This window comes from Rousettus aegyptiacus, unplaced genomic scaffold, assembly GCF_014176215.1.
Source record: "Rousettus aegyptiacus isolate mRouAeg1 unplaced genomic scaffold, mRouAeg1.p scaffold_m13_p_6, whole genome shotgun sequence".
Classification (NCBI taxonomy): domain Eukaryota; kingdom Metazoa; phylum Chordata; class Mammalia; order Chiroptera; family Pteropodidae; genus Rousettus; species Rousettus aegyptiacus.
Genome location: NW_023416309.1, coordinates 82,708,520 through 82,736,342, shown reverse-complemented (window position 1 = coordinate 82,736,342; position 27,823 = coordinate 82,708,520). Strand labels below are relative to the sequence as shown.

The window sequence follows — 27,823 nt, the reverse complement described above, 5'->3', positions numbered from 1 at the left end:
TAGAAGCTACTCTATGTTCAACCCTCCACATAACGCCCAAGCCAGAAATCTAGTTGTTCTTGAGTCATCTCTCTCCTCACCATCTCCAGCCCCATCTAGTCAATTACCAAATGAGGTCCAGTCTCCTAAATGTCTTGTGAATCTGACTGCCACCATTTTCTAGTTTAGGTCTCTTAAATGTCCCGTGGATACAACTGTCTTTCTAACTGGTCTCATTTGCTCCGGTCTTAATACTTCCATGCTGTAGCCAGAATTCGACTTCTGAAATGCGCAACTCAACAGCTTATGCCTCTGCTTTGAAATTCTTCAGTGACTCTTCCTTGCTTTGGGGAAAGCCTAAACTTCTTAACATGACTTTCAAAGGCATTGCATCATTAATAATCGATTCTCCTATTTTCTATCTCTCTTTCCCTTTACCTGTACTATCTTTTCTATGCTCTGTGCTCCAGCCTCCTCAAACTTTTCTTTAAACATGCCTTCCTCTTTCTTAAGCTTCTCAGCTTTTGTTCCTGCTGAGAGGCTTAAGGAAGAGGAAGGCATGTTTAAACAGAGTAAGGCATGGCAATTGCTCCTCATCCTTTAGCTCTCAATTTAGATATTACTTCTTGGATCGCCTTCTCAGATCCTTGAAGTCTGGGTTCACTGCTCTTTATTTGTACTCACACAAACCCTTCATTTTCTCTTCTGTAGTAGCTATTGTGATGTAACTTCCTTTTTACTTGCCTGTATCTCCTAGTAGACTGTCCAAAGGATCTCGGACCATGATTATATTGATCACCATTATATCTAAGGCCTTTGCACGTTGCCTAGCACAATAAACACTTCTTGGATAAATAAATAATAGGATATGTAAGAACCCAGACTTTTAAAGGTTTGCCTATGAGGTGATATTTGAGGGTACAATAAGGAAGAATAGTCAGTACCAGAATATCTTGCCAAATATTGGGAAATCATCAGTGCTGAAGAAGACTATTTATAGGAGAAATGATTGAATTCTGGATTCATTTTGAAAGTTGAACTAATAGGATTTAATGATGGATATGAAGGATGCCATGATTAGAAATTATATTTGCTTAGTAAAATTGTTCATGAAAAGATAATGTCACAGTGATGGTTAAGGTAATCGTGAAGATTAAACGACATAATATATGTATAAAGTTTCTACCTAGCCAGGTATTTGGCATTATGTTGGTACTCAGTAAATATTATTTTCCTATCTATTGGTAACTTAGTGTCTTGTTAAGACAAGAAAACTAAATGCATTATAACGTGCTGCTCCTAAGCAAAACTGCAGCAGGCGAAGTTGGCATCCAGCCTCTGCCTGCACTACTGCACCTCTCCCTTGTCCTGTGCAGAATCCGCAGGCTGTCAGGGCCTGACCTGGTCCTCTCGTCGTCTCTCCAGCTCCCTCACTTTCAGAGTTTATTACTGTTATGCTCCATTCTTTTCTTCCAATTGAATCTGCTCCTTTATTTCTTCCCTTTAGAAATTTTGTGCTTTGGCTCTACTTCTCTGAATATTGCTATTTATCACTCTACCATTTTCTCTACCTAGATTTAAGCAGAGGCAATGTAGCATAAAGAGCTTCAGAGTGTTCATTGTCAGCCTGCTGGGTTTAAACTGTGGCACTACCACCCCCAACCTTTGTAACCTTTGGCAAGTTATTAAACGACCCTAGTCATCATTTCTGCCGTTTGTAAAATGGGAATGGAAACAGAGTTGTGAGGATAAAAGAGATAATTATTTTAATACTTTTGGGTTGGTGCCTAGCACATAAAAAAATCACCAAATAATTGTTAGTCATCATTAGTCATAATCATACTTGGTGACTTCAGCTACTCTTATGTGACTAAGTATCACTTCTGTACTTTTTTTTTTTTTTTGAATCTCTGCCCTCTTACCTGTCCTTTGCTCTTGTTACTACTTGGACATCCCACAGTAAACACAAACTCAGTATTCAAAACTAAGCTTATCATCTTTTCTCTGTAGTGAGATGCTTTGACTACAAGAATGGAACACCCAAATAAAAATGCCTTTAACAACAAGGGGAGTTATTTCTCTCTGATAACAAGAAGTCTAGAGGTAGGATGGATACGAGGTTGGATAATCCAGTTGCTCAGTCATGTCCTCAAGGACCCAGGCAGGCTCTTCCTATTCCCTCAGCATTTTGACTTGCCCTGTTAGACTGGCTCCTCTTACCTCAGGATGAACATTCAGGCACCATGTGCACATGACAACGTCCTTAAAGAATTTCTCCCTCATCTCACACAGATCATGGAAACTGTCTTAATCTGATCAAAGGGAATGGAATTCCCAATTTTAGCTTAGACTAGCTAAAATCCGTTCTCCCAGAGCTAGAGATAGGATTCCATTCCCTGAGCAAATAACTGAGTGTATTGCGAGGATGGGGGAGGGCGCAAGTAACCACCTGAACAGAATAAGTGGTGTGCTGGCAAAGAAGGAAGGTTGGGAGATGACTTTGGGTAGAGAGCATACAGTGTCTGCTACAGTGTTTGAAATATTTCACAATTAGCGGGTTAAAAGAAAAAAGTTGGGAGTCACATTGAAGTCAGAAAAACTAGGTAGTGGGTATTATAGAAAATCATATCAGACCAAGGAATGAGGCTGAAGCAGAGGGTAATGCAGGATGGGCAGGATTTGAGAGACACAACCGTGGCATCCTCAGTGACGGGACAGGGAAGAGCTCATTTGGTTTCTGGTTTTTTCTTGGCTAAGTGGGTAGCCATTCGTGGAAGTGAGGAAGACAACAGGATGAGTAGGTTTAATTGGTTGGGGTTTAATTAAGTTATGTTTGAGGCAGATTGAGTCTGAGGTGACATCCTAGTGGAAATATTCCATAGGCAGTTGGAAGAAATGTCTGAACTGGAAATGGAGACTTCAAAATGCTGCTCTTTTGCCCTTAAAAGTCCTGCTCCTCTTTTCTTTCATTCTGATACTATTTCCCAGTTTCCTTTGAGCCTTCCTCTTCTTTTGTTGATTATCTCAGGTCAATAGTCTTCTCTCAGGCAGCAGCCTTCTCCCTTTCTCTTTAAGGAACACACTGTCTTGTCGTGAAGCCCTTGCTCCAGCCACTCTCTCTGTGCCAAGGTTTCAGTGTAATGGATTGAGTTGAGTAAACATCACCTGCTCAAACTAATTCGGAATTTTACAAAGCCAATTAATTTATTTGACCTACTTTTTTAAAGGCCCGTAAAATTACTAAGTTACAAAAAAACAAAAACCCCATACCAAAATACTTCCACCCTCCCCCCCAAGCCCAGGAAATTGTGGTAAGTGGACAGAGTTATTTAAAGCCATATTAAAGGTATATTTAAAGCCATATTAAAAGTTACAGACTTCTCTTATAGTTCCCCAAAATTATAAACGTGAAAAATAGTGATCATAAATATTTATTTTCAATTCAAAATTTGTCCTAAATTACCTGAGAAGATCACTGAGCACCTCCTGACACAGGACACCCATCCATACCTTTACTGAACCTGTGAACCCTGAACTTCAGGGTCGCCCTTACCAGCCCCTTGTGTCCTCCCGTCTGTTTCTCTTGCCAACAGCTCTCCCGCCCTCCCTTCCTCAGCCTCATGCCTACTATCTGGGCACCCTTCTCTCCAGCTTCCCCGCCCTGCGTACACAGTCCATTGTCACTTTGGTCCCTGGCACTCGTCACTACTTTCACTTTCCTACCACTTCGTCACAGTACTTGCAAATACTTTTCAGTCACATCAGTCTCTTCGCCATTTCCTGGTCCTCCTCTCCGCTCACCTGCGCACCACTGCTCTTGCTTCGTCCTGCCCGTCCTGCATTACTGTCACTCTTAGCCCATTTCCACTGCAGAGAGCAATAACTAACTCATCTTGGCCTGCCCTTGGGGCAGCTTAATCACTGTGGTTGTAAATACCACATAGATTATTGACTCACCTGACAGTTATGGTTGGACCTCTTCTTTAAGATAATGCGAAAGGCCTGCCCAGATATTAGCAGTTGTTATCGCTAAGGACAGAAACGCAACATGAATGCTTCTTATTTGAAAAACTGCCCTGGGAGGGTGTAGAGTAAGAAGCACTCTCACTTAGAGGCAATTTAGAAATCTCTCTCAGAATCTACCCTAAATACACGTGTATGTGCACGCGTGCTTGTGTGTGTATGTACATATATCCATAAGAGGCATAAAATTTTGCAGATATATTTAAAATCTTTCATGATACATAGGAAATTATAGCATTGGTTGCCGTCGGAGGAAGGCCCTGGGAGTTGTGGGATAGGGTGTGCAGGAGGCCACAGTTGCATTCCTTCGTGTGCCTTTTGAGTTTTGATCATCGATATATTACTTATTTTTCAAAAATTTAATGTACTATTCTATACCCAACAATTCTACTTCAAGAAATTCATCCCACGGAAATATTTGAACATGTATTAGCAAAATCACATGTAAAATGATGTCGATAGCCCTGTAGTAACAGTGATAGCATCAATAATAAACAAAACTAGGAGCAATCTAGGAGTTCATCAGTAGAGGCCGGTCCACCGATTATAACTTACCTGTACTGTTGTTAAGAAAAATTAGGTATGCAAATATGGAAAGTTTGCTGAATTAGGACAGAGCAGGTTATGCTGCAGTCAAAAACAACCTTCAAGTCTCAGTAGCTTAATATGACAAAGGTTTATTTCTGACTCACATAAAATCTGTGGATCCAGGAGACTCTGGGCAGCTGCTGAGCACTCAGGTGCTTTGATCTTGTGGCTCTACAGTCTCTAATGCAGAGGTTCCTCAGGCACCAGCGTAGCATGCACGCCAGCTTTTCTGTGTGTGTGTCCCACAGCCCTTGGCCAGAACTAATAATATGTCCCTGCCTAACTGCAAGAGGGGTTGAAATGTGAGAAAACTGATGGACTGTTTGGGGTACAAACCATGTTTGCCATATTATTTAAGATGTTGAAAAAAGCAACATATAGATTACATGGTGTATGTATGTTTGTATGTATGTACAAATACATATAATTTTATTTTTAAAATAAGTATACATACATGGAATATAGGTACATAAAGTTTTTTGAAAGGATGTTTAAGAAGTTATTAATAATAGGGATCTCTGAAGTGTGGGACTAAGGCTACCCCGTTTGAATATTTTTACTATTATTTTTCGTATTTTCAACCTAACAATAAAATGTTTACCTTAAACATTAGAGTTTACTCTTACCTTCTATGGATATATATTAAGATAGTAGAATTAGTATCTATTAATTTTGGTGGGTTTTTTTCAGTCTTATTTATTTAACTTGACTCCATGAAACCCTTCATGAAAAAAATTTAATTTTGAAAAATCTTAATTGTACAACCGAAAATTTTCCTTACATGAAATTAATTTATAGCTCTACTATGTATGTGTATATATAATATGTGTCCAGTAGAGAGAATAGCAGATTGCACCAATATTCGTACTTCTTCATGTTGTTTAGTTAAGCCTTCCAGGTTGCCAGTGTTATAAAATGGGAAATGCCATTCACATTTACTCCGCACCACTCCTTTCCCGAATATGCTGGAACTAAACGGCAGGCAGAGAAATAAGTAATCCATTCATAGTGAACAAGCAAGGAACTGGCTAGCATAGTCTTAGAAAGCCAAACACCCAGTGAACTATAAAAATACGGTAACAGATGACATAATCCTCAGTCCTATGAGAAATCTCTAAAAAGTGTATTAATCTCTCCAGGCATTCACGTATGAAGGTTCACTTTTACAGGTTAATGCACTCTTTCTACAAAGCCAGATATTCTCATTCACAAATGGGACGTATATTAATATACATTAAACTCTCATGGGAAAAACGAACAGCATAACACCTTAGGTGTGGTGGTTTAAGGTTACTCTTGTAATCTCTCACCCAGCTCCCGGGGGACAGTGTCATCCCCGAAGCTGCATATCGCTTGAAAAGGAGGATGTGCTTTGAGCTCTGATGTCTTCTGGGAGAGTCTCTAAAACCCCAGGAGAGAGCACTCAGCCTCTGAAAAAGCTCTTTCAGGATCAGGTCCAAGGCCAAGGGTTCTTTGGAGCGGCCTAACTCTACCTTTGATGCCTTTATGAGTTCCCATGACCAGGATTTGACTATCCTGTAAATGTTAGCTTTGTAAGTTAGTACTTTTTTTCAAAGAATTTTTTTGGTTTTGAGGTTGTTTCTTTATATTTTATGTGTAAACACTGTCTCATTTTGATGGTTTTATTTGTCATCTCTGCCAATAACATACCTCATCATCGGTTTTAGCTTCAAAACCAGACTCGGTATATGAGGATATCACCTCCAAGTGAAACTTAGTACAAATCTTTGGGGCTTTATTTCTCTGGTCCTGCTTCCCATCATCACAATTTAGTTCACAACGACTGCTGCCGTGTTTAGCAAAGATATGTCTTTTCTGGACAAAAAAGTCTGTGAAGCTTGTTTTGTGAAAGAGTAGGTATTAAGTTAAATTGGGTTAAAAATAGATAATACAAATTATACTTCCCTAATAGAGCTAAGAGTGATAAACTGTAAATGTAAACATGGGCCTTATTAAAATCGTAAACATAACAAGTAATAAAAATAAGTAAATGCTTACATTTTCTGAGATTTTTATGTAATTTTGAGTTAAAATGGATAAATTATCATTAATGTGGTCCCACTGTGTATGACTGATACCCACTTTGTGTCGCTCATGACCTCACCATGAGCGTTTAATAGCACCCAGAATGGTTTACACTTTGTTCAACAAAATGAGTTCACTGATCTCGCTCTTGGCTGTCACTGTCAAATTGCCATAACAGTTTCTGAATGTTCTCTATTTCCATACTTTATCACAGACCAAGCACTTTGCAGACTGGAACACTTGGAGTAACACTGTTCCAGGAATGATTGGAGACCATAAAGAAATGCGGAAACACTTGAAATATTAAATTGCAATAGTTTAAAAGGACAATAGAAGAGATGCCCTCCCTGGTGCAACATTCAATTAATTGACAAATAAGTGGTAGAGAGGTTAATGCCTTCGGCATCCAGCAGAGCGCGAGAGATCACTCAGGCTAGAGAGAGGTGCTAAGGAGAGCCTTATGGAGGACAGACGTTTGGACTCTTAAAGGATAATGGGTGTTTAAAAACACAAATTGGATCCATTTTATTTTATGAGTAATTGTATCTTGATTAACTAATTGATGAATTGTTCTATAAGCCAAAGTAAACTTAAACGTTCGTCATACTAATTAGGAATATAAAATATAAATATGGATTTTACTACGTAAATCTTAAGGTCAACCTTTGAATACAAAGGGAACTTCCTTGTTTGTGTTCTTTTTAAAAAAATTTAAAAAGTCTTTGTTCTTTTGAGTCATCACAAATTTCTTGGTAATTACTGTGTGTTCGAACCAGATTCTTTATAAGTGGGAATACTCAGTAGGGTTCCTTTAAAAAGCTCTGTTTTGCAGATGTTGCTTTGTAATATGGGATCCATCCTTGCCAGCTCAGTCTTCCTTTTTTATGCGTACTGCGGGTAGTTTATATTGCATCACTTCCTTTGCAGGAGAATTAACTACAGGATCCAAGGGTAGGGTTATTTTCTTTCATTGTTTTATATAACATCTATTACCTATTTATGGTATTACAACTTTCTGTTAGTCATCACCAGAAGTTAAATGGTAATTACTATTGCACCTGTCAACTCAACATGTATGGTGAGCTATATATACAAGTTGCAGATGAATATTTTTTTGCCTAAAACAGTTGACTTATTTTAAAATATTAGTGCCATTTTAAAATAGGATCATATCCCTTAAAAATCCACTATTCCTAGCTTCTCTTAAAAAATCTGAAGTTCTAGCACAACTTGGTCCCCATTTCGAAATAAGAACCATCTATTAGACACTTTTTTGTTCAATTCCCACCATGTCCTATGGACTTATACCCCTTCTGCTTCACTACTCTGTCTTGCTGGCCTGGCTTCCAGAGCCAGCTTTGTGTGATTACTAGACTAGTATACAATAGCATGATTTTCCTACCAAATCTAAAACCATGCCTGAACAAAATCTTCAGCTTGTCCAGCACCGTCAGTTACCTTTCCTAACTTGAATTATGTATCATTTAAAAAACGAAAGGATTCATAATTCTGTGGCTGAAAAAAAGTTGATTGATCTCAGAAATAGATGATTATATTTTGTATAAATCAAATATATGGATATTTGTGCTAATACAAACGTGAGAATAAGACAAGTGTGAAAGAAAACATGCTAACGACGTGGAATCATCTGAGTGAAGGATATTTAGTGCTCTTCTTACAACTTTTAAGTTTGAAATTATATCAATATGAAAATTATGTTTAAAAATCAAAGCTAACTCTCAGCCACAAATCGTCAACAGTGAGAAATATTTTTCTTCCCTAAGTGATTAACCTTTTAGTCAGAAATTGTGGAAAGGGAATATGTAAAGCCAACCTAATTGATACCATGTCTTACAAATTATTTTCCAGAAAAAATATTTTCTTCTAGTTGATATTAAGAATAAAATTTAGAAAAATATTTTTTATATGCATTAACAGCCAAATAATTTGTCTCTGCATCCGCTTATTAGTACCCTGACATAAGAAAGCACTAAAAGCATAAATAAATGTATTGCCTCACTATATCCAAAGAAGGACCTTAGTAACAAAGTGTATACATATTTGCTGATGTGTAAGCATCCACATATTTAATATTTTAAACAAGTAACGCATATTGGCAACAGCACAGTTCTGAGCTGTTTGTTCATTTTTGGTGATGAATTTCTGCCCAGTTAGTCCCACACTTTAGTCTAATCAATGGTATGTGTACATCTCCTAGAAGGTTGGAGGATAAACCTATAGTCCACAGACCAACGACAAAAGACGAAGACTAGTCAACAATGAAATTCATTCTCCTTACTTTCCCAAATAAGCAAAACTATTTGTCCCAGATTTGGAGAGCAAAAACCCTTTCAACTGGCTGCAGTATTCTTTTGATATGTCCCTATCATTCTTTAAGAACTTCCTTACTTTCTGGCTCAGTAAGATTCCAGCCTCATCTTGTGCTTTCCCTGTCCCAGTGATGAAATCAGCTGTTTCTCCAAAAAGGCTTTTTTTAGCTTTGGTGTGTTGTGTAGAAATCAAGATCTGGGCAGTAGGTGTAGTTGTTGCTACTGGCGTGTCATTGCTTTTGAGACTTTGTCAGCAAACAGAGTTGCAGAGTTGGGAAAATACACACACACACACACACACACACACACACACGGACGTTTCTATTTCTTTGTCTATTTATAATATCATGAGTTCATACTGATATCCCCCTCTCAGTCCAACATCACAGCGTTTCTTTTAGCCGTCTCCCTCCCATATTTGTAATTTCCCTCTGCAGTAATGAGAAAACTGGCGCCCACCATCCTCAACATATTTACTCATTTTCTCAATCCCCTTGTATGTAACTAATTTCCCCTCAAGCCCTACCCTACTGGACACCCCAGCTGCACTGGCGGAATCCTTACCCTGGCCCCACCACACACTCAGACTGAGCCAGCTGAATCCTTAGCCCTGGTTCTGCCAAATATACTGGCCATGCTGGCCAAACCCTTGACTTTTTAAACTTAGATGAATTATAAGCAAAAACTTGAGACAAAGTATTTCCTGAAATTATGAAATATAAATATTAATAGTTTTAATTGTTCAATTACATAGTTTAGTTTCAATTCTTATTCACATAGGACAATGGAACTTTTAAGTAAAGATTTGGAAATGATGCTACTTATAAGTAGGCTTAACTTTTCCTTTACTTTTTGAAATATAATATTAACAGACATGTAGAGAAGCTGTTTACTGCTTAAGTGAGCAAAGTTGAACTAGAGGACAGCTACTTTCTGAGGGCAACGAAAGCTTTTCTTATTGGTCTATGAAGCTCTGAATTCACGGTTATGGTTGGGGTGACACTTAAACAAAATATAAAATTATATAATTTTCTAAATTGGCAACCAGTCTATTTATGTAAATTCCTTTCTCAGTTTGATCTAGCAATAAAAATGATTTAATTTCTGCTTTAGGAGCTAAAAAAAATAGGGGAAATTATTTGTTTTTTCCATTTCCTGATATATTTGATCTGTTTTTAGTTTTTGACTCTTTTCTTTGCCACCACATTCTTACTCTCTTAGTTCACTTTCTGATGTCTGGTATTCCTGAGTATAGACAACACTCAGTTATTTTCACAAGTGGAGAAGCACTGACTGGATAAAGCAGAGTAGTAGATTATGATGTTTGTCCTTGGAATGTGTTGATTTTTGTAATTGAATATGGGTCCATTTAATACTTGGAGTTTTTTTTTTTAATGAGTCTCTTAATGGTTCCAGGTCCCTCTTCCCTTAGTAAAAATTCCCTTGCATCCCATAGCAGTGTACTAGAAATAAGTAATAATAAATTTAAAAGAAATCTAGCTCAGTTTTTTAGAAAACTTCATTGCAATATATGAATAAAGCTGTAAAATGCAACATCTCAAATATCATGAAAAGATAAAAATTCTTTGCAAAGTAGTAATAGTTGATGTCTTTTGTCTTTTACGTCCTCTTTAAATTCCTCCAAAGTTCTCCTTACCATAAAAACTGTATCCCAAAATGAGCAGCCATTTTTTAGAAGTACCAGTGAGCAGTATCAACTGAGCACAAAAGAATCAAGAGACTTTGCTAAAATTAAAAATGGCAAAGTTTTATTCAAGGGTCTTAGGATTTGCAAATCGGAAACACTGCCAGGTGTTCTAAAGGAAAGAAGAAAATTGAGAGTTCTTACAGTAAAAACTACATTCTTGAGAACAATCAGTTCTGAATTCTTAGCCTCTGGATTGGTCCAAGGTAGTAATCTTTCATATGTTCAGAGGTCTGGCTAATAGCTGTCAGGTGGTCTGGGCAAGTAAACATTTTTTCCCAAGTTTTTTATCTGAACATTCTTTCCTAAATTCTTCAGAGGGTGAGCTATAGGATTTACGTATGTCTCCAGGCATTGATGCACAACTGAAAAGTCCAAAGATGCACAAAAGAAAAGTCTAAAAGTAAGTTCCCAGACTAGTAAAAGCAAGAATAGAATCTTTTCCTCAGTCCTCATTCTACTTGACTTTGGTAATTTAGCAGCTTGGTTATAGCGGCTCCATTTCATTTCTTCACCCTTTCCTTAGCAGCTTTTTATATGTCACTTGGGGATGCCAACTGACATTACTAATTTTCCTTTAGGAGTTGTTAGCAGCAGAAGAGTGAAGGTATTATCAGATTAGCACTGTGAAAGTTCTGAATGCCTGCAGACACTCCCAACATTGGAAAACTAAGTGTGCTAATGTAACTTCCCTCCTTCCCCGGAAGCTACTGTCCACAGGCTAAAGCTGGGCCGCTTAAATGACAAATTCTGCACTACTGACAGGGGAAAGTTAACCCCTCATTCTACCTTAGACTCAAGGAAGGTTTTTTAATAAAAAAAAATCTGAAGTCAAGAGAAAATGCTAAATGTAAGAAGTGTAAGGACAATCAAAAAAAGAACAGAAAAGAAAAGAAAAAAAAGCTTTACATGAGGCTATGTGGCCTTAATGGATGTTACAGACTTTGGACAAGGAAGGCCAAGGAGACCCGGCTGATGAAGTTTCTGGCCATTCATTCGTTTATTCACTCAATAAATATTTTTACTGGTTTTAAAATCCTCTCTTCAGTTCTGTGGTGGCTATTAGTTCACTCCAATAGAACCAATAGCTGAACACGTAATTTAGGAGCATCTGGGAAACTTTCCAGGTTTCCCTACTCTTACACAATCTATTCTATGGTAGAAATAGATCTCGCTCCAAAGCCAATGAAAGCTTTGCTTGGTAATTCAGATTACTCCTAACAGAGATGATGGTCAGGTGATTGGTTTAAATGTGTGTTGATGTCCTTCTTACCTGTAACTAGGCATGTGATATCAACAAAAGGTTTTGGAAGATTTTTCTATTAATATTAAATAAGCTTATAATTAGCAACATACTTGAAAAACATCTGATGTAGTTTTTGGCGCAGTAGGTGCACAATAAATATAATTTAGTGTGACTTTTTTATTGAACTTAAAATGTGTATTGAAATGGAAAGAATCCATTTACTTGACTACTTAACCATTTATATCTCTTCGGTGTCTCCTGCCACAACTATTACTGAGCTTGTACCCCAAAACTGCCTATCTGGTTGCCCCAAGACTCAGTAACACCTAGGAAAACCTTATTTTAAATATATAAAAGCCTTCATATGTTATATAAATTGGGATAAGGAACTAGTTTTTAAAAAGTGATGTAGTAGACTGATTAGGTTTTCTGTGAATTACTAAATTAGGCATAGTTGTTTAAAATTGACAAGGTATACCTGTTAGGTTACCTGTCACCCAGAGAGCCCCAGGGAGTAGAATGCCAAAGTAGATAAAGGAGCCTCCTACCAGGAAAAATGTGAAGGGGGGAAGATGCAACTCCTAAATTTATTTAGTTACAGTCCTCAGACATCTGTGGGATTCCTTGTTTGTTTTTAAAGAGTGTTCAGTACTGTAGTTTCAGTGCCTTGTTATGAGATCACATAATTGTGCAGTCCTAGCAAAGGGGTTTCTGACTCAGGTGTAGGTATCCTGCATCCTCTTGAGCAGTGTTGATTTATAAATAAGCCAACTCCTTGTTTAGGGCAAAATGCAGCTAACTACTTTCCTGGGTACACCAAGTACCCAGCGGTTACTCTAATTAATAAGAAATTGTTTTTAAATGAAATGAGTAAAAAAGAAATAAATATGTGAGTTGAGCCCCATGTCAAAGAAATTATTGTTCATTGGAAGAGAAAATATAGTGTTATGTTATTAATAGGAAAGTTTCATTCTTATGTATTGGTCTAGATCATCATGCCTGTCAATTTTAGACATTCGGCATTTCATCAATAAATAATGCTATTGTGACTTATTCATATGCTGCTGATATTACAAGATATGTAATATCTTCACTGTGGTTTGTTTGTTACTAATTTTAAATGCACATGAATATTTAAACATCCGTCTACTGGTCTGAGGGTCTGTAGTTTCTAAGGACTCTTAAAGTCGCATTAATTTAACTGTGTCCAGTTCACCAATCTCTCTATTTCCTCTATTAGGATTTTAACAAAATTAATAGTCAATTAAATAACTAAATACTATTTAAAAGCTATAGGGTGGCAAATGATGGCCAAAACAATTTGCATTCCATAGTATGGATTTGGTAAGCTTATAACCCTTTCATAGTCTCATGAAAAGAACAGCTTTCCTCGCAAGATCAAAACAGAAGCATTTTAGGATTCATTTTCCACAGTGTCTTGAAGTTACAGGTGCTCTAATCTAACAGTAACTCTGTACCTAGCATGGAAGTGTCCTGACACCAGCAGTAGTAGAGACTCATCTATTGTAAAGTGACTGATTGACAATATCGTTCTCCTCACAGTGACTTGAAATTTGAACCCTTTTCAGACACCTCAGCAGACAAAACAACCAAAACTGAAAAGCAATCTGTTTACAGATGTCAACCCAGCTGCTGTCTCTGTGAGCGTGATTTGCTATGCCATATTCGACAAATTTTTTTTATATCCTTGAGACTTATCTTGTTTTCACTGACATGTACTATAAAATATTCTGTTTTCTTTTGTCAAGTAAATGACTTGTAGTAATTGATAAAAGTATCTTTCACAGTCAAGAGGTTTATACAGTATACTGACAGCTATCCATTGTACGGATATATATATATTTTTTTAACCAATTTGCCTGGGACATTATTAGATAGCATTTATGCAGGGAAAGTGTTGTGTTTGTTTCTACTATCACCTTATGCCAAAAAGGTAGAATTCACTGAGTAACTTAACATGATCAAATTCAGTTGGTAAAAAATTTTTTAAATAGAACTCGGATATCCCCTCTTTAAAATCTTTTTCTTGCATTTCAGTTGGTCAGAGGAGCATGTGGTCTCGTTGCAGCATTTGTTCGCCATGGCCAGTAAGGATTTCTGGTTGCCCTCTCTGTGTTTTTCTCTTCAGAAAACAGGTTGAATTAGATTATGAGAGAAAGAAAAGTGAGAGCCATCTTGACTTGACTACCTGTCAGGTATCTGAGACTCAGCATAGCCTGTCTGAATCGTGGCTGCCTCCGAAAAGTTCGCTCCTCCTCTACTGTCCCTGTTCTCATTAATAAACAGCTTTGTGGTCTGCTCCATTGTTCATATGGGAAACCTTGATACCTGCCTCTTTCTCACCTTTCACATCCAGTAAGTTGTCTCTCTAATAATTCTGCTTCTACTCTTAAAGGCTGTGCACTGCTCCATCCCAACGAAAGCCCCAGTCACCCCTTCCCGGGACTAATGTGGTAGCTCCCTCAACTGCCCTGTCACCAGACACTCAATCCTTTCTATCCTGTAGTCAGAGGGGGCTTGCAAAAAGCAAATGTGATCAATCCTTAAAAACTCTGCCCTTGAAATAAAGTCCAAAACCCCTGCAAGGAAATTGGCACATTCTAGCCTCCGCCTTGCTGTCCCTCCCCGCTTGCTTGCTGTCCCGGCTGTAGTGCAGTCATTGTTCTGCTTTAGATTCCTCAAATGCTTGTTCCCTCCCTCTACCCGTGCAGTGCACATTCTGCTGCCTCTTTCTGTAGCCCCTGCTGAGTGTCTGTCCTTCTCATTACCCTGCATTAGGATGGGGAACGCTCTGCCTGTTCATTCCTCTACCCATGGCTCCCAGCACAGGGCTTGGAACTGGGGCCCTACTAACCTTTTATTGAATGAATGAACAAATGAATGCAAATAAAATTAAAGACAGCAGTAGGAACATTTAAAGTTAATATTTTTCTACAAGGCGTGCCTTACTAAATAATGGAAATATGTTTTGAAAAAGCAGTCATTACCTTAAAATGTATTTATCAAAGATAAATTTTTCTATTGCAAAAATTTTAAAAAAGGGGGGGGAGCGGGTAAAATAAATTAAGTCAGGCATCTCCTGACCACACTTTCTGGTTAAGTACCTTTTGTGCTGTTCACATGAAAAGATGTTGCTCTGGAGAAAAAAAAAAAAAAAACAAGAGATGAACTCAGGAAGTCAATAAAACCACTGCCAGTGGCCCTAACTAGTTTCTTATGTCCCGTGAAAGCCTAAACGTTTTTATGGAGAGATTTTTGGCTTTAGAGGATCCTTATGAACTACTAGAAGAATGCTTTCTGGACATGATGCCAAATGGATCGTGATTCATTACGCTAACAAAAGTGACCCTTGCTGTGAGGATAAACACAACACAACACAGATGCGGCGCACTGGACAATGGACCTGAGTGGAGGAAGACGTTTCCTGCCAGTCAGACAGCTTGCAGTATTGCTCATAATAAAAACAGAACTTTGTATTTTGTACTCTTACCATGTGCCAGTAGTGTGCCGAGCGTTCCAATGAGTGGAGTATCTTATCTCTTATAACGATCCTGCGAGGTAGATACTACTATTGACCTACTTTTCAGATGAAGGAAGTGGGCACAGAGAGGTTAAATAACTTACACATAATCATAGAGATACCTAGTGCTAAACTTCAGTCAGGTTACAGGGCACACTTTCTTAAGGCACCGTTTCCTCCGCTGTGGAGGGCCCAGGGACACCCATATGCTGCCCTGGTGGGCTGTGGTGGTGTGTCTCAAGTGTGCTTGTCCGAGGCTTCAGTATGTTAATAAGGCAAAATAAAGTATCCTCTTCCAGATGCTCTTAATGCAGTGTAAGCCAAGAGGTACCCAGAGCTACCTATATGGAAATTCTATAATTACATATAGTTCAGATGTCAGCTTACTTAATTTTTAGGACGTTGTCTTTGAACTCTCCCACTTGTAAAGCTGGCTTAGGTATCCTTTCTCTAAGCTTTCACAGCATCCTTTCTATCTTCGTTGTTGCTTTAAACCTTTTCTGAAATAGTGTGAGTGTGTGTGTGTGTGTGTGTGTGTGTGTGTGTGAGAAAGAGAGAGAGAGAGAGAGAGAAGAATAGGAGTAAGAGAGGAATGATAAATGAAAAATATGTACATTTTAAACGCTCTCATAAAATATGTGAAATTTAAACTCCATGGCATTGTCTATTTATGTAAACCTTTGAATAATACCATGTCTTACTCTTCTCTGTAACTTGGGCTCTTGGCATAGTGCCTGGCACATGGCATTTATTCATTACTCAGATGTTTATGAATATACACAATCAATAACTAGCAGAGCTAGGATTCAAACCCAGGGCTCCAGGGCTGTGTGATTCTAAAGCTCATAATCTTTCTAACATAGTCCCTGCCCATCTCAGGAACGTGCAGTCTAACGAAAGGGGTAAAGCAAATTGACTCCATCACTGGGAGACTATGATTTTGCCAGAAGCAGCAGAAACAAGATGCCTTCACCCTTGGAAGAGATTTTTGTCTAAGAACTGGGGAAGGTGAACTGAACCTTTTTGAAAGTTGGCAGTAAACTAATGAACACTGCAAAAATGGGGTGCATCAGTAAAGAAAGGGGTCAAAGTTATGTGTACTTTGAAAGTAAAACTGCAATATAGACTGTTCTTTCAAAAATGGGCCAGCATTGTTGGTTAAAAACCCACTCCCAGAAACTCTCATACATTATAGACATAAGTATAAATTGTGGCATCCATTTTGGAGAATAATTTGGCAATAATTCATGTTTAAATTACACATATCCTTTGAAACAGCAACTTTAATTCTAGAAATGTATTCCACCAGTATACATACACCTAGGCACAAAGAAATATATACCATTACATTTTTAGTTTCATTGTTTATAGTAACAAAACATTGATAATAGCCTAAATGTCCATCCAATAAGGACTGATTATATTATTGTGAATTCATCCTTGAAATTAAATACTATGCAGGCATAAAAAAATAAGGCTATTCTCTGTTTACTTAAATGAAACTATCCCAAGATCTGTATTTTAATTAGAGAAGTCATTCATGTGAAAAACTGTCCGTGTGTGTGTGTGTGTGTGTGTGTGTGTGTGTGTATAAACTATTTCTAGAAGAATTCACAGGAAACCAGTAGCAGTGGTTATCTCTGATAAAGGAAGTTGTGGGAAAGATAAGAGAAACACTTGTCACTTTTGAATCTATTACCGAGTCTGTATTGCCTATCCAAAACTAATAGAAATTTAAGCCAACTATGTAAAGAAGCTTAGAAGTTGGATTTTTTTTATTAGCAACTTTTAATTTTGATATAATTTCAAATTTATAGAAAAAATTGCAAGACTACTACAAGAAATTTCCTTGGAGCATGCCTTGCATTTAGTTGTTCTGTTTCTTTGATTTGGACATGAATAAAATAATCTGGAATATTATTCAGCCTTTCTCTGTTTTGTCTGTGAGGTTTTCCAGTTATTTTATAGAATGTCCTTCAGCGTAGGTTGTCTTATGTTTCCTCCTGATTAGATTCAGGTTATATGATTTTGATAGACACCACATAAGTGATCATTGCGCACTTCTCACTGCATCTTATCAGGAGCGCTGTACTTGCCAGAGTTCTCGGCCTTGGACTACGAGAGGTGAGGCTCTCCTTCAGGGCACACGCAGAAGTTGCCAGGTCATTTTGTGGCACCTGAGCTGGGAATTTGAATGCCTACGCTCATCCATTACATTCACCACTTGGTTGAGCAATATTAGGAGCCATCAACCGACCTCATGTATTTGTTAGTTTTCCAAAAATATTCTGAAGTGTCATACACACAGTCAAGTAACCCCACTCCTTACTTCATATAAGAGGTCAGTTAGGAGTGTCCAGGGCAAATATTTTGTGTTTCTCTGTTGCCAGGTCTATCAGTGCTCTCTTTACTACTGAAAATAGAGTCATTAATTGTTTTGTTACTGTTTCCAAATTCTGATACAAAAGACTGTTGTCCTCCAAAAGCATTTTTACATTTTCTTCATTGCAAATTATTAATTCGAAAACTTTTTTGAACATCTTTGTTTTCATTCAGAAGCCAGTGAAAATAGCTGGCCCATTCCATAAATATTTTTGAACTTCTTAAAGAAATTACGTTTTAAAAATCAATTACTGTTAAGCTATTTTTAACTATTTGAGAAGTTCTAAAGAAAATGTCTGAGCTATGCAGATACCATAATACTGATCTTAGGGATGAGGTATTAAGAATAGCTTCCTAGAGAAGCTGTTGCTTAGGCTTTGAAAGGAGTGAGAACCTACCAAGCAGATGGGGGAAGAAGAGACAGGGCGAGGAACAGGTATTCTAACAGAGTGAACCCCATAGGAAAACTATGACTTCGTGGTGCTCTTAGGAACTGTAAATAGCTCCTTGAGGGGAAGGCAAGAGTGGCTGAGAGGGGATGGGAGGCGCTGATGGGTAGAAGTGTGAGTAGTTAGTTAGGGGAGTCAGGTGAAGAAAAAAGTGGAAGCCGGGACACACGAGACCTTGTGTACTCGACTGTGGAGTTTGTGTTATTACTCTTTAGGGTTCTTCATTGAAAGGGGCTTATTGTGATAATCTTTGTCACCACAGTGCACATTTTAATTATTTAATCTACCATACTATGTTGTTATTATTTATTTACAACACTTCCCTGTTCTTCATTCTTTTAATTCCCAGAGTCAGGCTTAGTGTCTGGCACAAAGCAGATATTGAACAAATATTTGAAGAATGCATCATAAAAGTTTGTCCTAAAAGGGTTATAGATAGAGGTCATAGAAATGCCCTCCTTGGTCTCTGGTAAGAGATGGTATCATCCCATTTGTCATCTGGAATAATTACAGCAATTCTTCCTGGAGGCAAACCAAGCAGGTGACTGCATTACCTCAGTGCTTACTTCATACCATAATGCTTTCCAAAGCTAATTGAAATCTTGGATTGGTGTTAACGTGTATACTGACACCATCTAGTGGTAATTCTAAGCCCTAACAAAATTAAAAATTTCATCTTTGATAACCTGAGTTTCAAGTAAGATAAGCTTCTAATGTTTCATAAATTGCTGAAGCATTGTGTTTGATATCATATTTGTTGAACCGTGCCACTATCTCCAAGTTAATAGTTATACATTTGATAATTTTATACGTGTTTTTTAATTGTGTTTTACAAACATGATACCTAGAAGTTTTGGTAAAAAAAATATTCTATTTGAAATAAAATGGAATTTTGGAGAAAGTATGTGATTAAGTAGACCTGGAGTCTTAGAATAACATTCTTATCTCATATGTTATTTGCTGTGCCTCTTAGTCACAGAGTTCCAGATTTATGAGGTAATTTTTTTTTAACATCCTTTTTTTTTTTCTTGTTTGGACAATGTTTTTAATATTAAAGCACCGTGTTCTTTTAATTCGTATCCTTGAAGCATGTTGAGTACATCATGCAAATTTGCAGGTTAAGCAGAAAGGCTTGGGGTAGTGAATCTCAGTTTTTTATTATTTTTGTGGGTCTTTAAAATGAGTTATGTAGAATTTTGCTTGTGATTAGTTACTAGTTGATTGACATCTGAGGCAGGGAATTGGATTATGATCACTGAATTAATTACTCACGCGTAGGGATTGCTGTGACTTAAGTAGCAATGCTAATAAAATACAAACATTTATTAAAAATCTCCTTCCTGCAGAACATAACTGGAAGCATAAAATTAATTGCCTTTTTAAAAAAGTACTTACACAATGCCTGGGGGAGATGAAGAAGCTGAAACACATGGAGGTTAAGTAGCTTTTCACTGCTATTAAGTTTACAATGTGAGCGTTTAGAACTACATGTAAAGGACTCGGGGTCAGTGGTTTTAGCGACCATATAAACTTTCTGTCTTAACAAAAGGAGGATGCATAGGAAAAGCATAGCAGAAAAATGGTTTGTTTTCTTAAACCTTAAAACCTTAAAGTAGTTAATAACTCTTATTTAAATATACACCAACTACTTGATAAAAATCTCGGTTTTTAATTTATTGCCGACATTATCAACAGCTGTTTCTTTCCACTCATAATGATAGCCCACAGCCTTCATGCCAGTGTGAAGGACGTGAAGGTTCTTTTTTGCCCTGTGGTTCCTAATGCTTAGTTATTTCCCTGCTTCACTGGCCCTGCAACGAGAGTGTTTAGAGGTGGCTGCTGTTCGTGGACCAGCATTTTGCCCATCTCGACACTCCGTTCATTCAGCTCTTGGAAGTGACCTGTATGTCTGTCTGCCTTTTTCTCGGCAGTTGGAGTGTAGTGGTGGCAGCCACTTGTCCATTTAGGTGTAGGCCTAGCTCTGGTCCATATATGTTTATGTACATGAGTTAATGTGTAAATAGTAACTATATATGGGTTTTCTAAATTAAAATTTTTTTCTTTGTAAATATAGACACAATTTTGTGTGGTTGCAGTTATATCACAGTTAGATATTTTTTTTTAATTCTTTTTTTCTTTGTTCCTATGACTTTATTCCAATGGCTCACATGGTCTCTCTCCTCCTCACTCGATTGTATGTATAAAATGATACGTAAAACATAACATGTAGTCTGCCATATTTTCCCATGCTTTTGTAATCATTTATAAAATATATCTATGTACAATTGTATATACAAATCATATATGGGGTGACTTTTTAGCCTTTAATGGTAAAAAGGTGGGATCATATTCTGAATACTTTTAAAAAATATTTCTACCTTTCAGCCACCTATCCCATTCCTGAGAATCTGTGCCATCGAAATGAAAGCACTGATTTCTGAGATTATGTGTCAAGAGTATTTTACAATATTATTCAAAATAGCAGGAAGGAAGTGGGATAGTTAAATAAATAATGATATTTCTACACCATAGGATTTTAGGCGTCCTTCTAAAAATGAATTTAACTTATGCCAGAAGTGTCTCCTCTACCATTCTCTGTTATGGATTTTATTGTTTTTATTTGCCGACATTTTGCTGAAGTTCCAAGAGGGAAAAGAAATAAATGTATTTAGTTTTCTGTGTAATTGAAAATCTGACTAACTAGATTTCAAGACTTGTTTTAACTACTATTTATTTTCTTCCCAGAGCTTCTAGGTTGTGTTCAACGATTTTTTTTTTTCATCTTCTTACCTTTCTATATTTTGGAAATAGGAAATCCCCAGCCTCTAAAAAATCAAATTCTTTCTTCTTTCTTGGCTTTTAACCAACCCCAATTGGCTCTTTCTAGCAATAGCATCTCAGCACAGCTTCAAATGTTGTAAAAGTAAACTCAGAATCAATGAAATGTCAGCTCAGAAATTGTTCCTGGGATATTTACTCTTTTTGGAGACTCATAGGAAAGGAATAACTTTTCTGCATAACCACAGCTACTACCTCCTTTTCTTTTGTTCTGTACAGATTTGAAAAGGGGCGCATCTACACATTCATTGGAGAAGTCGTCGTTTCTGTGAATCCTTACAAGTCGCTGAACATCTATGGGAGAGAGACCATTGAGCAGTATAAAGGACGTGAGCTGTACGAGAGACCGCCTCATCTTTTTGCTATTGCTGATGCTGCTTACAAGGCTATGAAGAGGCGATCGAAGGACACATGTATTGTGATATCAGGTATTTAGAGGGGGTCCCCTGTCTGTATTCAAGGCAAAAATGTACTTAACTTTTTAGGTACTCAGGGATCCAGATGATTGATTTAATCTTTTTCGAAGTTAGAAACTTTTGCAATTTTTAGGAGAAAAAAATAATATAATGAACTTTAAATACCCGATTATCTATTTAGATCATTTCTAACCATCCTCTAGTCTTGGTTCATTTACAAATACATGTTGAATCTGGATGGACTTCTGGTCAGTTTTGTAGACTAAGGTGACATGGAAAATCCTTCCTCCCCTCTCTGGATAAAATGTAACAAAAATTATTTTAAATAATAACAGAATGGAACCGATAAAATGAAATCCATACATACCGAAGACGGAGAATTAACTCGGTCAGATAGGTGAATGGGAGCCAGTGTCTAGGAACATACCAGCATGGGGGCTGGAACTAGGCTTTCAGAGCCAAGGGTGCCCGGCGAGGAGGGAGACAGACCCAAAGTGCCCACGAAGTGGAGCTGAACTCTCTTCTTAAAGCTGCACTCTTCAAGGAATCTTGGGTAGTGAAATGAGCCAGGAAAAATATCTGTCCACTGACCCAGGATGGCATCTCCCAAACTGTGGAAACTTCTTTTGGTACTAATAATGCTCACATTTGCATTAGTGGCTTTATACTTTCAAAAATACTTTTAGGATTTTTATTCCATTTTGGGTATCAAAACAGCTCTGAGTGGTAAGTACAGCAGTTGTGTTCCTACTTTGTCAGAAGAGTTAAGTTCAACTTAATGTTGAGGTTAGAGAATTATATCCTAGGACTGCATTTCATGAAAACAAATTATGAAAAGAAGTTGCCTGATTGTAAAACAGGGAACATGAAAACAATTATGTAAGAGTATAAAGTAAAAAAAAAAAAAAAAAAAAAAAATCCCTTCCCCTTGAATACTTTGTTCCCCCCAAAATTCCAGCATTAACAGCTGTGAACAATAGAGTGTTTATCCTTTTATTCATTTTCTCTGCATGTGCAAATACATATAGTCACACACGCATATATAATTATAAGTATAATTGTGGAGTTATAACTGCTATTACATAATTTGTTTTTCCATTTGACAACATTATAATGGACATCGTTTCATTACAGTACTTATTTCTATAGTATTTAATTATGTAATCTTCCACCGAATAGTTGAATCATAATTTATTTACCAATTCTCTACTGAAAGGCATCTTATTTTCCGGTTTTAACTATGACACACAGTTTACAGAAATACTCTTAAAACCTTTGATGATGATTATTATTTCGTTGACATTTTTATTTCCATAATATAAATTTCTACAAGTGGAGTTTTGGGGTCAGAAGGCATAAACTTAAAAGTTTGGGTAGATAATTCTAAATTGATCTCTTCTTCCCCCCTTATACCTGTTGTCATTTTCTGTTACACCATGTGTCTTGAGCTTATTGCATACTTTATTTTTCACCAGAATTACTCTAACTTTCAATTTTCAAAAGACTTATTTTGACCCTGTTAAAATGAAAAGAAATTCTATAGAAAACAAGGTTATATTATGGCCACTGTTTTACTCACTAGGTTATTTCTTCTCCACTAGACTTAAGAGTCATTGCCAAGTACAAAGACTTTAATCTAAGGAATTAGTTTATCACATTTTATCTCTTGCTACTTCTTACTAGATTAATTTTGATTTGTAATCTGTTTGTTATTTTACTTGTACATTAGTTTTAGTTTTTTCAACTCGTGCTCAGATCTGTTAGCACCAATACCATATCAAGACGGTGAAATAACTCAAAAAAGCAAACAGTGAAACATAAGGGATTTTAAATAAATAACTGATATCACAATTTTAAATTATTCCATTAAAAATTAGCCTACTCTTGTTAAGCCTTGCACAATTTCTCCCCCAGGGGAAAGTGGAGCTGGTAAAACCGAAGCCAGTAAGTACATTATGCAGTACATTGCGGCCATCACCAACCCCAGTCAGAGAGCAGAGATTGAAAGGTAAGGGCAATCTAGTAATGGGGGAAAATTCTAATTAGAGCTTTATATTCTATATAGAATTGACTAGGCTTAACCTCTGATATGTATCAACCATTCATTGATGATAAACTACTTTGATTCTCTTATGGCATACTCTACTTTTATTTATATCACTCTATTTCTATATTTGCTTTTAATTGAAAAAAAGCTTTCTACTATAGTAAGCTTTACCAAATTATAAAGCAAGACAAAATTATTCAGAGGAAAAAAACAAAACAAAATAGAGGAAAGTGTCCCCATTCTCGTTTATAACTATTGCCTTAACTGTATGTGGTCAGCAAAGACATTATAGTTTACACTGGCAGCTTTTATGGTTCAAGCATTCCCAGGTTCCTTGCTCTTTCTGTTACAGCAGCATCTTTTTAAAACTGTGTTCCGAGGAGCCCTCAGTTCTCTAGGGAGAAAGGCGGCTCTGGGAGGCAGATCCATGCCTCCCCATCATTATTACAATTGGAACTCCTGAAATTAGAAGTTCTAAATATGATTTTTTTCTAAAAGGGTTTCAGCCACAAGAGGCTGGTGCTCACGGTAAGATGAGTGATGAGGCTTGTGTGCTCTGTCTAAGCCCCAGTATTTAGCACAGTGTCGGACACATAGTATTTGCTTAATAAATGTGTAAGTGATGAATGAATGGGTTTTTAAAAAATAAATGTGGCTATAAAGCAACATGATTCGATTTCCTTATGTAGTGTGGACTTTTTGAAGAGAAAAAAATTGATTTTCCAGAGTGTTACTTTGAAGTTCAGTGCTCATTTACTGAAGAGCGATGCTCCATATACACATCTCAATCTTTAGTTTTATGAATAGAAAGAAAGGATGCTGGGTTGATGTGAGAGAAGAGAATTTAGACTACACTAGCCATGGGCTTTCTTCTTTTCATCCTAATTGGGCTGGATGAGCAGGTCAAAGAGGTATTTTTCCTAATTTTGACACATCCCCACTTCCGATTTTGACTTTGCACCCTAATAAGGACAAAGATATGAGTAAGTATTCTTGATTTCCTTGGGAGCGCAGGATAGTAACTGTCTAAGAAGTAAATTAATTTTATTTCTAAACCCAGTTGGTGAGGTGAAATAAGGCATATGAGCATAATCAGTCTTTCACAAGTGTATCTTACCATAGTTTTAGAGACAGTTTATTTATCATAAGCAAACAGTTTTTTTCCCACATTTTAAAAGTATATTTTCATTCAGGAGGAGATAAGTTTGTAGGGTTACTTACAGTAGCAGTGGAAGGAACAGTTAGTCTGCTATATCAGTTTATCTTAGTGACCAGAGTTATTTCTGCAGGTATGCCCATATAAGAGAAATTTTGTCAGTGAAATTAAAACAAAGACCTAAAGAGTAGGATGAAGTTAAAATGCATCCACTGAAAGAGCCTGCTCTATAAAAAGATGGCAATCATTGAATAAAGAGTGAATTAAATAACTGGTACAAAGAAGAGATTTCATACAACTTCAAATAAAATGATAAGCGACTTCTAATAAAGATCATATTTATAATGTATAACTAAGTGGAATCAGCTTTATAGTCCTAGGCTTTATAAGCCTATACAATTTAAAAAATTGTATCGTTTTCTGTATCACCCATTCTTTTTTTCAGAACATCTCTTTTTAAGATTTTTCTTTATGTAAATAAAATATGTTCATCTAAAAAAAAAACTAAAAAATTACAGCATTGTGTTGAAGGTGAAAGTTCTCTGAAATTCCACCCTACCTGCGCCTTCAAGCTAGGTAACCATAGTGAAGTGTGCTATTCTCTCCAGATATTTTAAGCATTTACTAACATACTGTGCATGAGTATATTCACTCACACGTGTGCACACGTGCACACACACACACACACACACACACACAAAGATCTTGCATACATATTATTTTGCAGTTTAATCTCTCATTTATTAATATATTCTGGATATCTTTCTATGTCAGTGTGTTTTATACTGGAAACACAAATTTATTTTTGTCCATCCCTATTAGTGGATATTTAGGTTGTCTTTTGTGTTTTGTTTTGTTTTTTAATTGCAAATAGTGCTGCGGTCAGCATCTTTGTATAAATATTTGCATATCTTTTAATGAAATCTAGTTTTTTTTTAAAAGGCCCATCCTTTAAAATTTTTTGTAATGACTATCATTTATCTGTGTTCAAGAGTGAAGAATATGTTGCTTAAGTCCAACTGTGTCCTGGAAGCATTTGGCAATGCCAAAACCAACCGTAATGACAACTCCAGCAGGTTTGGAAAATACATGGATATCAACTTTGATTTCAAGGGGGACCCTATTGGTGGACATATCAATAACTACTTATTGGAGAAGGTAAATGTGCTTGATTTCTGAGGATAATGTTTACAAGTGCTTAGTGTTTTTTTTTTATAAACCTAATTATGTTTATAGAATTTCTTTCATTGCTTCAGAGTAGCTTTAAATGCTTTTCTCCCTTCCTTCCTGCTCCTCAGTTAGCTTTCTATGATAAGATCGTCTTCTTTCGTGTTCTCTTATTAACACAATATCAAATCGTAAAAAGCTGTAAACTTTTAAGATTAAGAATTAGGTATATGTGTTGGGGAGGTGGGAGTGATTGTGTGCCAGCTTTGGGTAAGGTTTAACCAAAAACCAATCTAAGACTAATCAGTTCTACCCTTTTTACACATCATTACCTCCCACATTTTTTTTTATGCATGAAGAAGAGCTATCCTGTACATTCCCTGAAATAACACTCTTTTCAAACAGTCATGCCCATACAACTCGTTTTTTAACTTGAGATTTAATTGACATATAACATTCTGTAAATTTAAGGTGTGTAACATATTGATATGATACTCCCATGTGTTTTATTTCAAATAATTTGAAATCTCGATTTTTTTAGTTTCTGTTTGTAGCATCCTTTACGATGGTGTGATGTAGTGTAATCTATTTTTCTTTATTAAATTGAAGTCAGACTGTTAAGGAGATAGTGTTTTTAATCAGTCAATTAAAAAAGGATAGGAAATGCCAGGTATTATCGGTGTTTTTTTCCAAAATGTTTCATGGTTTCACTTTACGTGCATATTCAATCAAAAGGATCCCTGTGAATGGATGCACATTTTCTCAAGAGCAGTCTTTTAATAGCAGTTTTTTGGGAAGTATCTAAGGCAGGCATCTCTATAGACTTATCTTGCCCAACTGATTTTATTAAGGGCTATAAGGCATTGCTCTTCGAAATGCCAGCAGACAATGGGGTAGGGAATGTTGAAACTATTCCTCACTGAACGGTCCTCCCTATTCTCCCCTCTTCCAATTTCTTCCCCACTAAAATATTCCACCTTTAGGGTCAAAGTTAAAAAAAATCAAAATAGCTCTGTTTTAAGCAGTAAAAAGTATTATCAAAATAAATTGCACAGAAAATTGTATAGAGGAAACCTAATTTTAGGTGGGTACTATCCATGGGGTCTTTAGGACATTTAAGTGCACTGTCGATAACAGGATTAACTGAGAAAGTAGCTTCTGTTTTGTTTTAAAGGTACATTCTCAGATTCAAATTTTTAATGTGTTTTTTTCTTAGTCTCGAGTGATTGTGCAACAGCCAGGAGAAAGAAGCTTTCATTCTTTCTATCAGGTTAGTAATCTGCTGGTAGGCAGATAATTGATTATTTGTTCAGTTGTACAGGAAATGAATGTTTTTATATTGAGGCTCTCCCCGGTCCTGTGCCTCCCTTGCTTCCATTGGCCCATGACACAGTACACATGTGTGCACACACACACATATTCTACCCACACGTGCTTCTTCAGAGATTTGACGAGCATGACTATTAGAAAGAGCTAGCAGGTGGTTAACCAACCCGATGACTGCCTTGGGTGAGCATCACCTACATTTTTCTGTCATGTAGATAACAGTTTAACGATGTGTAAAATTTTTGAAATAGGAAATCCTGAATGTGTTAAATTAATTTTGTTTTATTTTGAATTGAGGCTGTCGTTTCCTGATTTGGATTTCCAGAGATGGTAACGCAAACTCAGTTTATTTTGCTCATAGAGGTTAGAAAGCAATATGATTAGTTTAAAAAATAACCGGATTTATGAATTCAAGAGAATTGTCTTCCTTATCTCATCAAAGCTGTGCTTGGTTAGAAAACATTTTTTTGAAAACTTTTTTTGGGAATGCTTTTAGAGACTAAGACAAATCTTTTAAAATAGCCCTCCTGTTGGCAAGTCTTATTACTCAGGGAACAAGTTTGATACATTATTATGATGTTTTT

The 27,823-nt window shown here is 36.7% G+C and overlaps 1 protein-coding gene across 5 annotated transcripts in view; it reads left to right on the top strand.

The window, feature by feature from the left end:
- Positions 1-27,823, top strand: part of MYO1D (myosin ID) — a 284,752-nt gene that overhangs the window by 54,065 nt on the left and 202,864 nt on the right. For 4 of the 5 annotated variants that reach the window (XM_016152543.2, XM_016152542.2, XM_036223792.1 and 1 more), the window contains exons 2-5: positions 21,347-21,555; positions 23,458-23,551; positions 25,739-25,904; positions 27,130-27,183. In XM_016152543.2, coding sequence (XP_016008029.2) covers positions 21,347-21,555; positions 23,458-23,551; positions 25,739-25,904; positions 27,130-27,183 — 523 coding nt within the window. Of the gene's footprint in view, positions 1-16,377; positions 16,467-21,346; positions 21,556-23,457; positions 23,552-25,738; positions 25,905-27,129; positions 27,184-27,823 lie in introns of those variants that run through there. The other variant, XM_036223793.1, reaches the window with a different exon arrangement.